Source organism: Pelodiscus sinensis, chromosome 7 (genome assembly GCF_052426305.1).
Source record: "Pelodiscus sinensis isolate ZL-2025 chromosome 7, ASM5242630v1, whole genome shotgun sequence".
Classification (NCBI taxonomy): domain Eukaryota; kingdom Metazoa; phylum Chordata; order Testudines; family Trionychidae; genus Pelodiscus; species Pelodiscus sinensis.
Window position 1 is genome coordinate 30572712 of NC_143058.1, and position 13899 is coordinate 30586610.

A 13899-nucleotide genomic window follows, 5' to 3' on the forward strand; every position below is an offset into this window, starting at 1 on the left:
TGGCCCCAGGCTGGAAGTCAGCGGCCTCACGTAGGACCAGAAATGGCAGAAGAGGGGAAGGGGTTGCTGGCTTCCAGCCTGTGCTTGTTGGGAGCCAGCGTTACAGGCAGTCCCCGGGTTACGTACAAGATAGGGACTATAGGTTTGTTCTTAAGTTGAATTTGTATGTAAGTCGGAACTGGCTCCAGATTCAGCCGCTGCTGCTGAAACTGACCAGGGGCTGACTACAGGAAGCTGGAGGCAGAATTGCTCTGCCCCCAGCTTCCTGGAATCAGCCACTGATCAGTTTCAACAGCCGCTGAATCTTGAGCCTGGGACAGAACAGCTGGGCTACCAGGTAGGTCCCTGCAGGACCAACCCAGCAGCACCCCAGCTGCTCTACCCCAAGGTCCACAACAAAAGCCTGGTCTGCTTGGGGGGTGGGGGGGCGGACTAGCTGCGCCCCCCTCCCCCCAGCAGACCAGGGACACGGGGAGCAAAGCTGCAGCGGTGGCGGGGTGCCGCACCTCTGAGGCTTTCCCAGAGCAAAGCCTCAGAGGCGCGGGACCCCTCCGCCTCCCCGCTTTGCTCCTGGTGCCTCTGGTCTGCTGGAGACGGTCCCCAGCAGACCAGAGGCACCGGGAGCAAACCGGCAGCGACGGCGGGGTGCCGCGCCTCTGAGGCTTTGCCAGAGCAAAGCCTCAGAGGCGCGGAACCCCTCCGCCTCCCCGGCTTTGCTCCTGGTGTCCCTGGTCTGCTGGAGACGGTCCCCAGCAGACCAGGGGCACCCAGAGCAGCTTTTCTCGCCCCGGAGGTCGAGGTGGCGGGACCACTGCGCTCTGGGCGGTCCCGCTGCCTGCGAGCTCCGGGGCGAGAAAGCCCCGTTCGTAAGTGCGGATCCGACATAAGTTGGATCTGTGTAACTCGGGGACTGCCTGTACAAGTTATCATTTTGGCTCTCAGACACTTTATAATGACAGTACAGACATGGGAAATCCATCCAATCTTCAAAGGATGGCTTACACAAACATCTTTGCTCTAGATAATCAACTGGCAATTCCATTAGTTTCATGAGCATTAAGTTCAACTGATCTCTCAAGAAGGTGCTATTCATGCATAAAAAGAATCCTTTTACTACAGAACATGCAACACATTATTATGAGAAGGAGGCATGAGTTCCTGAAATATCCTGTTGGTCTGAATGCTTGGTATTGGGGGGGGGATGGAAGGGTGGACTATAGACGGCCTGGGCATCTCAAGAATAGAAGTCCATGACAATACATAAAGAAGAAAAGAAGCAAACAAAATACCCCAATCAGAACAGGATAAGTCTCAAATTTATATTTCTGAAGTGTGTAAAATAATTAATTACAAATATAAAAATGTTAAAGAAAACCAGTAAGTCACAAAAATAAGGGTTTAAAGGCATATGACAATTAACCTTTTTGGTTTTTTCCCCATGAAATTATTTCATTTTTGAAAAGGACACTAGGAAAAGTAAACCATCAGTATAAACTAAAATTTATAGTTAATATAAAGAAGGGAAATTGGATAAAGTTTCATTTATATTGTTCGTAAATAGATTTAAGCAAGTTTACTATAAAATATAAAAAAAGGTTTGTGTATACATACCTACTTGTGCATCCATACTGTTTACTCCCGGCTGTAGAAACAACCAACAAATTATTTTAAAACACTAACAGTGCAACAAATGCATTTCTAAATACCATACTATTCAATTTCTAAGAAGTAACCTGAACAAGCTTTTCTAACAGCAAAATGCTCTATCAGCTTAAAGGTGGGTCCCCATTCTCCCCTCCCATAATAGTAGTCATGGGAATTCCAGCTCCGTAAGAAAATAATTAAGGATACCAAGCAATGTTACTCTAGTATTTTCCTCTCATGTGCACGTTGAATTTTATTATGTACATCATCATTACTGAAGTAATCTGTGGATGTAAGCCATGAGTACAAACAAAAAACCTAGACAAAGTTTTGAACAGTTCATAGGTATAAAAGAAAAAAGAATACTAAAACAAGAGATAATTAACAAGGTGCACTCTTAAGATGTTTAATAAATACAAAGGAAATTAACGTGCACTTGGAGTACATGTATTTTATCATCCTTTCTAAGAAGGCAAGATAGTAAACACACTGAAATGTGGCATACTGAAAACAGCTACAAATAAATAACATCTTGACCATTAGGGGTGTTAAATTTTGATTAATTAGCTAGTCGAGTACCGTAATTACTCATTTAACACGTGCCCGCTTAACACGTTTTCATGATAGCACGAGTTTTTTTTTTAAGGAATGTTTTTTGAATAACACAACCGTTCCTGAAATAACACGCAAGGGCTCTGGTCAACTGCTCTCTCGGCCGGCCGGGCTGCTGTGAGCCGCATGTGCGCTCGCGGCTCCAGACTGCGCTTGCTAGCAACTGGCCGCTGAGCACAGGCAGCTACCTTGGGACCGGGACATAAGTTTGGGGGAGAAAGGGGGACTGAGTTACAGCAGGGAGGGAAGGTGTTTGGATCTGGGGAAGGGAAGGGGAGCGGGATTGGGTTGGGAGTATGCCCGTCACAGGTCTGCCAGGACCCGCACTGCGTCCAGCGATGGGGGGAGGGGTCGGCAGGAAACGGCGCGGCGAGCAGCGAACTTTGCAGGGAGGCGGGGAAAGCCCCAAGCAGCCATCCAGGCGCCTTGCCCTCTCTCCTCCGCCCCTACTTGCAGGCCAGCGGCTGAGTTTCCGCAGCCGGCCTCTCACCGGTAGCTGCGCGGGGCTCCCCCGCCTCCCTTCAAAGCTGCGGAGGGTTCACCACTTGCTGTGCCGTTCCCCCACCGACCCCCCTTTGCTGGACGCAGTGCGGGTCCCGGCAGACCCATCACCGGGGCATACTCCCAACCCAATCCCCCTCCGCTCTCCTCTCCTTCCCTTCCCCAGGGCCAAACACCTCCCCTCCCTGCTATAACCAAGTCCCCTTTCTCCCCCAACCTTGTGTCCCGGTCCCAAGGCAGCTGCCTGTGCTCAGCGGCCAGCTGCAAGCAAGTGCAGGCTGGAGACGATTCAGCACCAACAGAAAACTGACTTTGACACCACCGCTTGAAACACAACTCCCACCTTTTCCATTATTTTCAATGGGAAAATTGACCCTGCATAACACGTTTTTGCTTAGCACGATCATTTTCTGAAACGTATCTACCGTGTTAAATGAGGAATTAATATAGTCGATGGAATTTCCATCGACTACTCAATTAGTCAATAAGGGGGGTGCTCACTCTCCCGCTGCCTCTCTCCCTTTGAAATGTACAAGAGCTGCAGGTGGCTCTTATACATTTAAACAAGAGAGGAGCAGCAGTCGGGACAGGCACAAACAGGACTGTTTAAATCCCTGCTCGTACTGTTTCCCTGCATCCCTGTGCCTCTCCTGCCCCCCACGGAAATGGTGATGGGGGACTAGCTTTTAAGCTGGCTCCCCTCCACCCAGGACCAGCTCCTGCTCCCCCCTTGCTGCCTCTCTCTGATAGAGGCAACAGGGTGGGGAGAAGCAACTAGTCAAGTTCCTATTCAACTATCCAATAAGAATTTGCTTATCGGGTAGCCCACTAGTCGCTTACATCCCTAATGACCATTAAGTAAAAGCATAAGAAATATGCACCAGAGGCCCTATTTAATAACCTTCTCCTACCAGATTCAGTGGCCAGACTCTCATCAGGAAAAACTGTTCTCAAAATATGGACCACCTGTCAAAACACTAACGTACTATGGACATTTGAAGTTCACAAAACGATCCCTTTTGCATGTATATTATCTGCACATGACGACTCAGTTTTAAGATGCTAAACAAATCTAGGTAGAAATAGTCACGCTTTGATCGCAAATATTAATACAAGATTTTGTGATACTGGGAAAAAAAGTAAAGGGCAGTCAACTCGGGTTTATACAATTTCTCTGGGGTGGCAATTCAATTTAATTTTTATTTTTTTATGTGTATGCAATATTAAGTAATAAAAATGACAGACAACCAATAAACCCATGTACAAACACGTAACAACATTGAAAAGGGAAATAAATCATCAGACAGCTAGTTCTGGGTATTTTAAATTAGTGTTTAGGACAGGGTGTGCAATAAGCAGCCCGTGGGCCGGATGCGGTTTGCCAGAGTTAGCCCGTCAGGTCACCAAATACTTAATTTTCCCCATGTGCCTCAGGTACAGTCTCCCGCAGCTCCCGTTGGCCACTGATCACCATTTTCAGCCAATAGGAGTATCTGGCAAACTGCATCTAACCCATAGGCTATTTACTGACCATCACTGGTTTAGGAATAATGAGTTATAAGGCTTACATAAAGCATGACAACTGCAAAAGCAGATCATAATAGGAAAGTTTAGAGCCAGGCAGGACTATCAGATCATGTAATAGGACTACCTGTGTATCACAGACAATTAAACGCCACCCATCCACCCCAAAGCTAAAAACCTAACAACAGGAATTATGATAAAATATTAATACCTGAAGACCAAACAGGCAAAGAATATAAGAGTACGTCTAGACAGCATGCTTATTTCAAAATAGCTATTTCGGAATTTTTTTCTGAAATAGCTTATTTCAAAATAGCACGTCTACGCTACCTCAAAATTAGTCTGAGGCAGGCTTCGCTAATGTGGATGTGTTAACTTGATTTAGAGACCCAGCAGGCACTGGGAAGTAATTAGTCTGAATGGCCCTGGGAGGAACTATTTGGAAATAGCAGCAATGAAGCATTCACACTACAGCTATTTTGAAATAGCTATTTCGGAATAGGCATTATTCCTCATTGAACAAGGTTTACACAAGTCGGAATAAGATATCTGTTATTTCTTTTTTTTCTTTTCGAAATAATGAAATTGCTGTGTGGACGCTTGCATTGTTATTTCAAAATAACATCAATTATTTTGAAATAACTGCGCTGTCTAGATGCATCCTGAGAGACCAGGATGAACCAATGCTCATCTAAACCCTTGCTATTGCAGATAATCCTAGCAAGTGACCCCATACATCAGAGAAAGGACAACACCAACTGCCTGCTAATGCAACCTAGGAAAAAAATTCCCCTCTGCTTCAAATATGGCAAAGCATGAAAGCAAGACCCAGCTGTCAACATCACAAGAAAAAATTCTCAGAACTATTTCATTTTAACAGTAGATGATGGTAATCTTAATTAAAATATTGCTTAGTGTTTAGATTCTGAAATAACGTATCCTTAAACACTATGCAAACTGTAAATTGTACTTTGCAGATATTTTATTATATCTGATTATTTTAGAGTAGAAAGTATTACGCAGCGCTCCAAAAATCTATTGAAGCCATATTTTCGCATATTTAAAATTGGACTGAATGTTAGTATACCACATCTCTTTTAACCACTGTGCTTTGTAATTTTCCTTTAGAATCTCTGGAGTTCCTCCAAAGCTTAGAATGGTCAATCAACTTAATATGAAAGAAATCAATGATATTTCTGTTGTTGGTATTTTTCAAGAGATTTAATAAATTAAAATTGTTTCACTATTTTTGTTGTGTGGAAATCTGGATGAGTATTAAATACCTTATTTTTAGAAAAGTTACAACAGATGTACAAAGAGAAAGTGCTTGGTGTTACAAAAAAATATCAATGGTTACATGCAATTTTAAAATCTGGATAGGGACAAAATATTTTTCATGTAAACTAAGTAATTAGACTAAATACAGATCATTCTTCCATTAAGGGGTAAATGCCTGCTTTTATGTGGGTCTCCTGAAACTTTATTCGAATACTCACCTATTCCTCACAGAATTTTATACATAAAGGAGGATATTTTTATCATCATCGTATACAACTTTAACTAGACTTTATGAAATGTTAGCAATAGTATTCACATAGAGTAAAGCAGTTTAAAAAGTGAAAAGACAGGTTTTAAAGATTACCGGTACTGTAGGCTGCATAGGCGCTTGGGACATATGAGACATCATCATTCCAGGCATCACTGATTGCATCATTCCAGGCATCTACAATTAAAATGTTATTGCAGAGTGTACTTGAAATAATACAGCTCCAAAGTAAGAACTTTTTTATAACATATCAGTCTCTACGTATTGTTTGATAAATAAGTCTAATAATGCCCCAGGACACAAAGAAAATGTAACAAACATTTGTAGAATTCTACATAAAATTAGCAATCATGTTAAGTTAGGAAATAGCTAGATTTTCAGCAAATTTACTACAACAAACTTCCTATTTTAAAGGGAAATTAGCATACATTTCAACTAGGCTCTGAAATATTAAAAGGAAGGTAAGACAATTATTGTAGACAGCACTATTTGGAATACAGGAGACTCAATAATAAATGACAAAATGAGTGACCTATTGATAAGACTGTGCCTTTCATAACAGGAATCCTAGGCTAGAACAGGAAACCTAGAGGGAAAGATCTCAGAAAATCTGTGGGCCATCGAACAACAAAATTAGTTAAGTATCACAAATGGTATTTCAGACTCTAAGATTGATCCCCTTTGTGATCCACCACAGTTTTTTTTAACTTTGATGCCTTCTTTCCTTTTCCCCAAGCAAGAGTAATACTTGATGTACTTGCCTCACAATAGTGCTGAAAGAATTAATGTTTGCCAGGAGCTTTTCAAGATGAATAATGCTATTAAACAGTTAAATAGCAAGAACGAAGAGTTCAAAACCACTTCTTGAATGGTTATAAACATCTAGAAAACATGTAATATGAATGCAAAAAAAAGTAAGCTACTTCTAAACCATGCTTCTTCCTTTAAAACAGGGCAGGGCAAGATGCAGCCTAAGGGCTGAATCTGGCCCACCTAATACTTGGATCTGGCCTGCAAACTGCATCTGGCTGTTTTCTATTTATATCCTACTGCCCGTGCCACTGAATTTCCAGGCAGTGGCTCAGGCAGCAAGATCCTATTTAACTGACTCACAGCTCCCAGTCACAGTGCTACCCTGGCAGGGGTTGGAGCCATGAGCCCTTTAAATAGATGCAGCAACCTCAGGTGGCTGCCAGGCAACTTGGTAGCAGCAGTCTGTGAGCTGCAAGCCCTTTACAATGTTTTAAATTCAAAGCTCTGACCCTAGACAACTCTGGAGGAATGCAAGTCCTCAGCCCCACCCCTTCTGCCCAGGCCACGCCCCTTCCTTGTACCAAAATTCATTAAGTGGCCCCCCTGTGAAAATTATTGCCCGCCCCTGCCTTAAAACAATTTGAACATGGTAATGTGGTCTGGCTCTTAGGCTTTTATTAAAGTTGAGGCAAATCTGTATGCTGTCTGATGAAACAAAGACCCATATCTTTTACTTTGATGACTAATTTTTAGTCTGGGAGTATATTCTTAAACTATTATGAAGTGACAGGAACCACAGCCAATTTATAGAGATAAAGTGGTTATTAGTGACCAGCTGATATACTATATAAAGCTGTTTAAAAATTCTCTTACAAGATTTCCCTCATATTTTGCACTGGTTCTCACTATTAAGAATTGATAACCCATAAATAAATGTGGCAAAAAGCACAAATAGTAGTGCTATACTAATATGATATTCAGCTGATGAAATTTTCATCACTCAGTCCCCAAAAAAAGGCCTTGGGAAGTCAACCCCTTTAAGTTTCAGTCATCCCCCATTACCTTTATAGACTTTGGCAGGCTGGCCAAGTGACCCCATCCCCCTGTATCTTCAGGGAGCATCGGGTTACCACTCCCCTCATCTTGCATCTTGTGTGGAGAGAGGGATATTTGGTAGGGCTACTGCTCCACCTCAATCCACAATGTTTTCTTGGGAGGGTGAGGTAGAAAGGAAAAGTTGGAAGGCGGCCCTCCTATTCCTCGTCATCCTGTAGAAGCAGGAGAAGAAAGCACTCTTGCCCCACTGCTACTTCCAACTAAGTGGGATCCAAGTATGTGAAGTTTCCTAGAAGCCCTTGCAAAAGTACCTACAGAAATCTTTAGCATTCCTTACTACTCTGAAGCCGCTCTGTGTAACTTAGTAATTTTCTGGGACAATACTGCAGTTATTTCTCAGACTCAAAGCCTTTGAGAATTGAAGCTGGGAAAAGAGACCCAATTATTTTCAGCCCCAGGAGATTTTCTTGTGAATTAAATAGAGAAGGAATCCTAGAGTATCACTCAAAGACACAAAAAAGCAGCATGGCATTGTCCCACCAAAGCACCTGAGAAGTGAGGTTACAAACCTTCAGACTATCCCCTCCCAGAACGCTTCAGAGACAAGCAGAAGCTGGCATTTATCAAAGGAATTGTCCTAGCACCCAGGAAGATGGGCCAATAGGCTGATATTCTGACTCTCAATATACTAGACTGCAAATATCAGTCTACTGGCCCATTCTTATTGGCCATATAGTTATTAAAGCTCTAACATGCCCTCATTTATTTCCCGTTCCCATCAAGAGCCTTTTGTTCCACAATGGCTGCCCCAAGATTGCTGACTAAGTTATCTACTTACTTTTTTCATTATACTATGTGGCAACTCTTCATTACATGGACAAAAAGGATAAGATGGTAGATGAATGGGACACAAGGACAATGGGATTCTGGCTGAAAACTGTTGGGTAAGAGACAACAATGGGACTGACTAGTGTGCTTATTACTAAAAAAACACAAATGCTAATAATTGGCAAAACACATGCCTAAGATCAACCTAAACACTTTACTTGCACATTGTATTACCCACCGCTTCCATCTGCCTTTGTCTTTTTAAGCTGCACTGCTCTTTGAAGCAGGTACCGTATTTTTTCTCCCCCCTCCCTCTGTGTATGTCAACAGACTGCCATACTGTGTAGTACAGTGTGATGTACTACACAGGCCTACATCTTCTAATATGAAAGGTGAGCTACACTCAGGCATTAAGATTTAGGAGTTGCCTCAATACTCTGGGAGAGAGGGTAATTAAATTCCAACCACAATGCCACAGGGTCCCTGGACCCTTTGCTGACTGACTTCTAAGTACTAGAGGTCTTGTAACTCTGACTAAGTCTACACTATGCAGCTTTTAGCAACAGGGCTATGTCACTAAAAGTTGGTGAATTTGAATGCTGTTTATTGACACTTTTGCAAACAAAATACTACTAGCCCCCCATGCTCCTGCAGCCAAAGCAGCATTCACATTTGCATTTGACTCCTCACAAAATTTGCAGAAAGTGTGTCCTTCCCTCCTTTCCTACCCCTCTTCCCCACCATGTCAATTTGATTCTGCTTTTGTTTAGGAAAACCAGAATCACTAGAAATTTCTGCGCATTCAGGAAGGCAACTGCTCCATTTCAAATTGAGAACTTACTAAGCAATGGCCAGGGCCTTTCATTGTTAAAAACAGAAAGCTTACAATATACACAAATGTATGGTTTAGGCCCCTTTATTTGCCAACATTTTATATCTGCCACTATGGGACCAAGTTTATTTTTCAAGACATGCATAGCACGGACAACAGTGCAAAAACAACAGTATATAACAGAAGAATAAAACAACGCAAAAGAATTTTACATTCTTTTCCTTTATCTCCTGTAATTTTTCTCAATCCCCTCTGGTTATAAGACTCTTTTAGCACAAAGCCAAAAGACAAAAAATTTCCAGCTTCGACATTATGACATTATAGTCTCTTGCTAGAATTAAAGAGGGAGTTTTTTGTTGATTTTCAAGATTTTGGGGTTTTTAAATTGCCGCACCTTATTTATCTTTAAGGACTAATAGAACACAGTCTAAATTAAAAGTAACAAAATTTATGGATTGAAGTACCAGACCATTTTAATTTGGAAACCACAGGAGAATTTTGTTATTTTTGTCATATTTAAAGTAGTTTCTGCATTACTGACGGATGATGCTATAAAAACATTACTTTTAATGACTTATTTTTAGCATTGTTATTTCTAAACAACTCTGGGATACTTACCTGTCTTTGGAATTCTCTGAGATCATTTTAGGACACCCCTCTCCTCCCACCCGCAGCCAAGCTGCCTTACCTGCCCCATTGGTGGTCCTCCCATTGGAGGCATCATCTGAGGCATCATCCCATGTGGAACTGGTGGCATATTTGGTGGTCTCTGGCCCATTGGGTGCATTCCCATGGGTGGATAATGTGGCATGCCTGGGTGCCCCATCTGAAAGATAACGTTAATAAACAAAGATGTTACTATCAAAGTACCCGAAGTAAAAACTGTACATATGTAAAAACACAGGATAAGTGCATAATAAACATGCTACCACTGAAGAAATTTAGTCATTTATCTGTCTTATGATAGATGAAGAAAAATACACAAAAAACTAGCTATATCACAATGCTTGTATCTTCATGACATAGCTCCTTGAATGAACCACTTTCAACAACAGGAATGTTAGCATGTAGTCATTAACACGATTAACTAATAAGCCTGGTTAATCCTAATGACTACACGTGCACACAGATGGCTCACTGTCTCTGTATCAGAGGCAGGGAGAAGGCCAGAGCTGGTGCCCGTGGAAAGCCGGCTTTCAAGGGTGCAGGCTTCTGTGGATCAGCCTGCCCCTCCTCCCACACTGCTGCCTCTGATAGAGAAGCAGCAGTGCAGAGAGCAAGGGGGGAAGGAGGAAGCCAATACACGCTGGCTTGCTCCCTGCATTTACAGGAGCCTAGGGAGCCACCTGGAAAACCTCTCAATGTGTAAATATAAAACAAAAGCCTAACAAACCTATAGATGCTAAGATTCACACATGCCATTTCAATAGATTATGCTCACTGGAAGCATACACAGGCAGGGAAACAGATCTGATAACCAAAATATCTTCTCCTTCACACGTTTAAAGTTAACTGCAATATGAAGGTGCCAGTTATATATTAGCACCAATACATTTTCTCCCTGTTTTTTTCTACAAACATCTGCATCATATATTAAACTTTATGGACCAAATATTTTAGGTTTTTTTAGAACAAACAATAGTTCTGAAGGAAGATTAGTTCTACAGTAAAACTCCAGTGGCCCGGCATCCAATGGTCCAGCACTCCTGATGATCCGGCACCATCTGAAACCCGGAAGTGCTCCAGGCAGCCAGACAATTGGAGCTGCTCTGCCCCTCGGCGCTGCGGGACCAACCCGGCAGCACCCCAGCTGCTCTGCCCCAGACATCCAAGTCAGCCGCTGCTGAAACTGACCAGTGGCTGACTCTGGGAAGCCCGGGGCAGAGCACCTCTGCTGCTCTGCCCCAGGCTTCCCCGAGTCAGCTGCTGGTCGGTTTCAGCAGCAGCTGACTTGAGGAAGTCTGGGGCAGAGCAGCTGGGGTGCTGCCAGGTTGGTCCCGCAGCACCGAGAGGCGCATCCCCCCCGACTCCACCCCAGATCCCCCACAGCCCTCCCTTCCGACAGTCCGGCATATCTGATAATCCGGCACCCCCTGGGTCCTAAAGGTGCCGGATTATCGGAAATTTACTATACTAAAAATGAGTGAAAAAGTTAACCTTATTGCTGCATCTATAGTTGGCAATGCAATACCACAGGCACTGAGACACTAGGATCAGGAAAAAATTGTAATCTACAGGAATTTGAAACAGTATGGAAACTGACTTTATACAGGGCACTTTATCAAGAATGATTTATCCATCAAATTATTAGCATGTACATCAAAATATATCAAAGTAACAAGAAGTAAACAACGGAAATACAAAATCTTAAAAAATAAGTAGAAAAGACACAGAAATGACAAATCTCTGCAAACCAGAATATAATCAGCCATCAAATTTTCTCCAAATTATCACAGAAGTACTTTTTAAAGGATTAATCTTGCACTGATCATCTCAATTATTTTAGCTTTAAAGCTGAAGTAACATCTGATCATTTTAATAGTAGCTTTCAGTATTTTTGTCAGTGGACGTAACTTTTAAACCTCTTTTTAGTTATATAAAAGAAACATATACATATCTACATTGTGATTCCTTCCTTCAGTAATATCTAAGACACAGGTTAAACTGAAAGAGTAATCAGAGAGCTTCTCAATTATTTTTGTCCTTTTATTTCAATGGGCCCTTGCAGATCCTCTTGAATGTGGAAAATTATGATTTATGGAAATATGAAAGGTTTTAAAACAATGAAAAAATATTTAGCTAAGTTAAACATAACACCACTTATGACTATCCTGCCTCATCTACTATTTCAATACACCATCATTAACTTAGCTATCAATGTATCATCAAGTGGTATAGCAAAATGAAAATCACATTAATTATAAACTTGGATTTCAGCTTGCAGATATGCAGAATGGTCAACATCGTAGTGTTGAGTCACTAATATTTTGAAGCTTCAGGGGGTAATCAAGTTAGTCTGTTACAGAAAAAAAATGGTCTGGTAGCACTTTATAAACTAAAGAAATATGTAGATGGTATCATGAGCTTTTGTGGGCATTTTTCCGATCATCTGAAGAAGTGGGCTGTGCCCAATGAAAGCTCATACCATCTACATGTTTTGTTAGTCCCTAAAGTGCTACCAGACCATTTGTTGTAATATTTTGAAGTTCAAGTGAAATAAAAGCAAGGGATAATCAGAGACGAGCTCAGTGGGAGAAGCCAACCCCATACAGAGATGGAGGACCCCCCTCTAAGTCCAATCGGAGTCAGAAAGATGCATTAGCACCCTAAGGTGGAGACTTCACTAGTCCTACTGTAGCTGCCCCTGAAACTTCCTCCCAGGAGTTTCTGAGAAAGGCAAAAGGGAAGGCTTGGAGGATGCCGTCAGGTTCCTGTTGCTCTAAAGACACTTCAGGCACTAGCCCCAGCCCCTAGGAACGGGAGCGGAGTTGTCCCCACTGTATTGCATGTCCACGGGTAGGTGCCCTCTCTGGGATACAGCCGGGAGATCTCGTCACGCCTCCTGTCGCCGCCAGGAAGGTCCCCGCCCCCTTCCCCATTACAGCATGTGACCCTCCGCTTACCATGAGGGACGCTCTATCCACTGCGCCCGGCCTCATCGAGGGGTTCAAGAGGCTGCCCCCGCCACACCTGCCAAGCAGCCTCCCTCTAAGCGGCTGCCGCGACGAGGGACCGAAGGGCATCAGAGGTTCGGGTTCGCCACGGGGCGGGAGCAGCGGGGCCAGGAGGCTGACAGGCTTCCCAGTCGGCCAATCCGGGCGGCCTCCCAACCGGGAACTCTTCGGCGATTGGTCCGTGGCGGAGGCGACGGGGCGAACAGCGTCCCCCGGCGTCAGCTGCATGAGGGGAGGGGGCTTCGGCAAGGAAAAGGGGAGCGGCTGGGGGGAGGCCGCAGCTGCCGCCGAATCCCCGCCCGACATGGCGACCCCCGGCCCACGGACGGAGGCGCGGAGTCTTCCCCGGAAGCCGTACAGGAGACCGTTAGCGGAGCGAGGGGACCCGGCCCGGGCGCGTAGAAAGGCCCCGCGCCGCGGGAGAAAGGGGTCGCGCCGGAATCGGGCGCGCGAGGGGTTCGCGTCAGGCGAGGTAGTGCGCGCCGCTAGAGGCAGGGGAGAGAAAGGGCGCCCGCCGCGGTCTAGCGCGCTGGGGGCCTCCGCTCACCGGAGGAGAGGGCGCGCGAGGGCCGCTCGCGCTGGCCTCCGGAGCTCGCGAGGGGAAGAAACTGCGATGGGGGGGGGACGTGTGGAGGGAATGCTGGGAAAAGGTCACGTGGACGATTCAGGCGGGGCTGAGGAAGGTAGAAGGAACCACTGACACCTAAGGAGGGGGTGCGCGACACCCACGTTCCTTAATCGCCTATCGCTGATGACCTGCACGCGATTCTCCACTGCCCCTCGGAGGCGAGTTGGTAGGCGCCTAATTACAGACGTTAACTTGTCTTCCCCTCAGTCGACAGGCGTTGGTACGTGCCGAGTTCAGTCTTTTCCATTCTGTTCCGGGTCAGCAGTTGCTGATGGTTTTTCCTGGCCGCCCCTGCACGCGG

General features: G+C 44.3%; 1 protein-coding gene across 8 annotated transcripts in view; it reads right to left on the minus strand.

Moving 5' to 3' along the window:
- The window catches only part of PRPF40A (pre-mRNA processing factor 40A), a 57706-nt gene extending 43835 nt beyond the window's left edge, over positions 1–13871 (minus strand). For 2 of the 8 annotated variants that reach the window (XM_075933408.2, XM_075933407.2), the window contains exons 1-5: positions 12920–13871; positions 9985–10122; positions 8475–8573; positions 5924–6004; positions 1612–1642 (exon numbers count right to left, since the gene is read on the minus strand). In XM_075933408.2, the coding sequence (XP_075789523.2) occupies positions 1612–1642; positions 5924–6004; positions 8475–8573; positions 9985–10122; positions 12920–13276 (706 nt within the window). In that variant the 5' untranslated portion in view covers positions 13277–13871. Of the gene's footprint in view, positions 1–1611; positions 1643–5923; positions 6005–7642; positions 8399–8474; positions 8574–9984; positions 10123–12919 lie in introns of those variants that run through there. The other 6 variants (XM_075933409.2, XM_025185923.3, XM_075933410.2 and 3 more) reach the window with 6 other exon arrangements.
- Between the last annotated feature and the right edge of the window lie 28 nt (positions 13872–13899).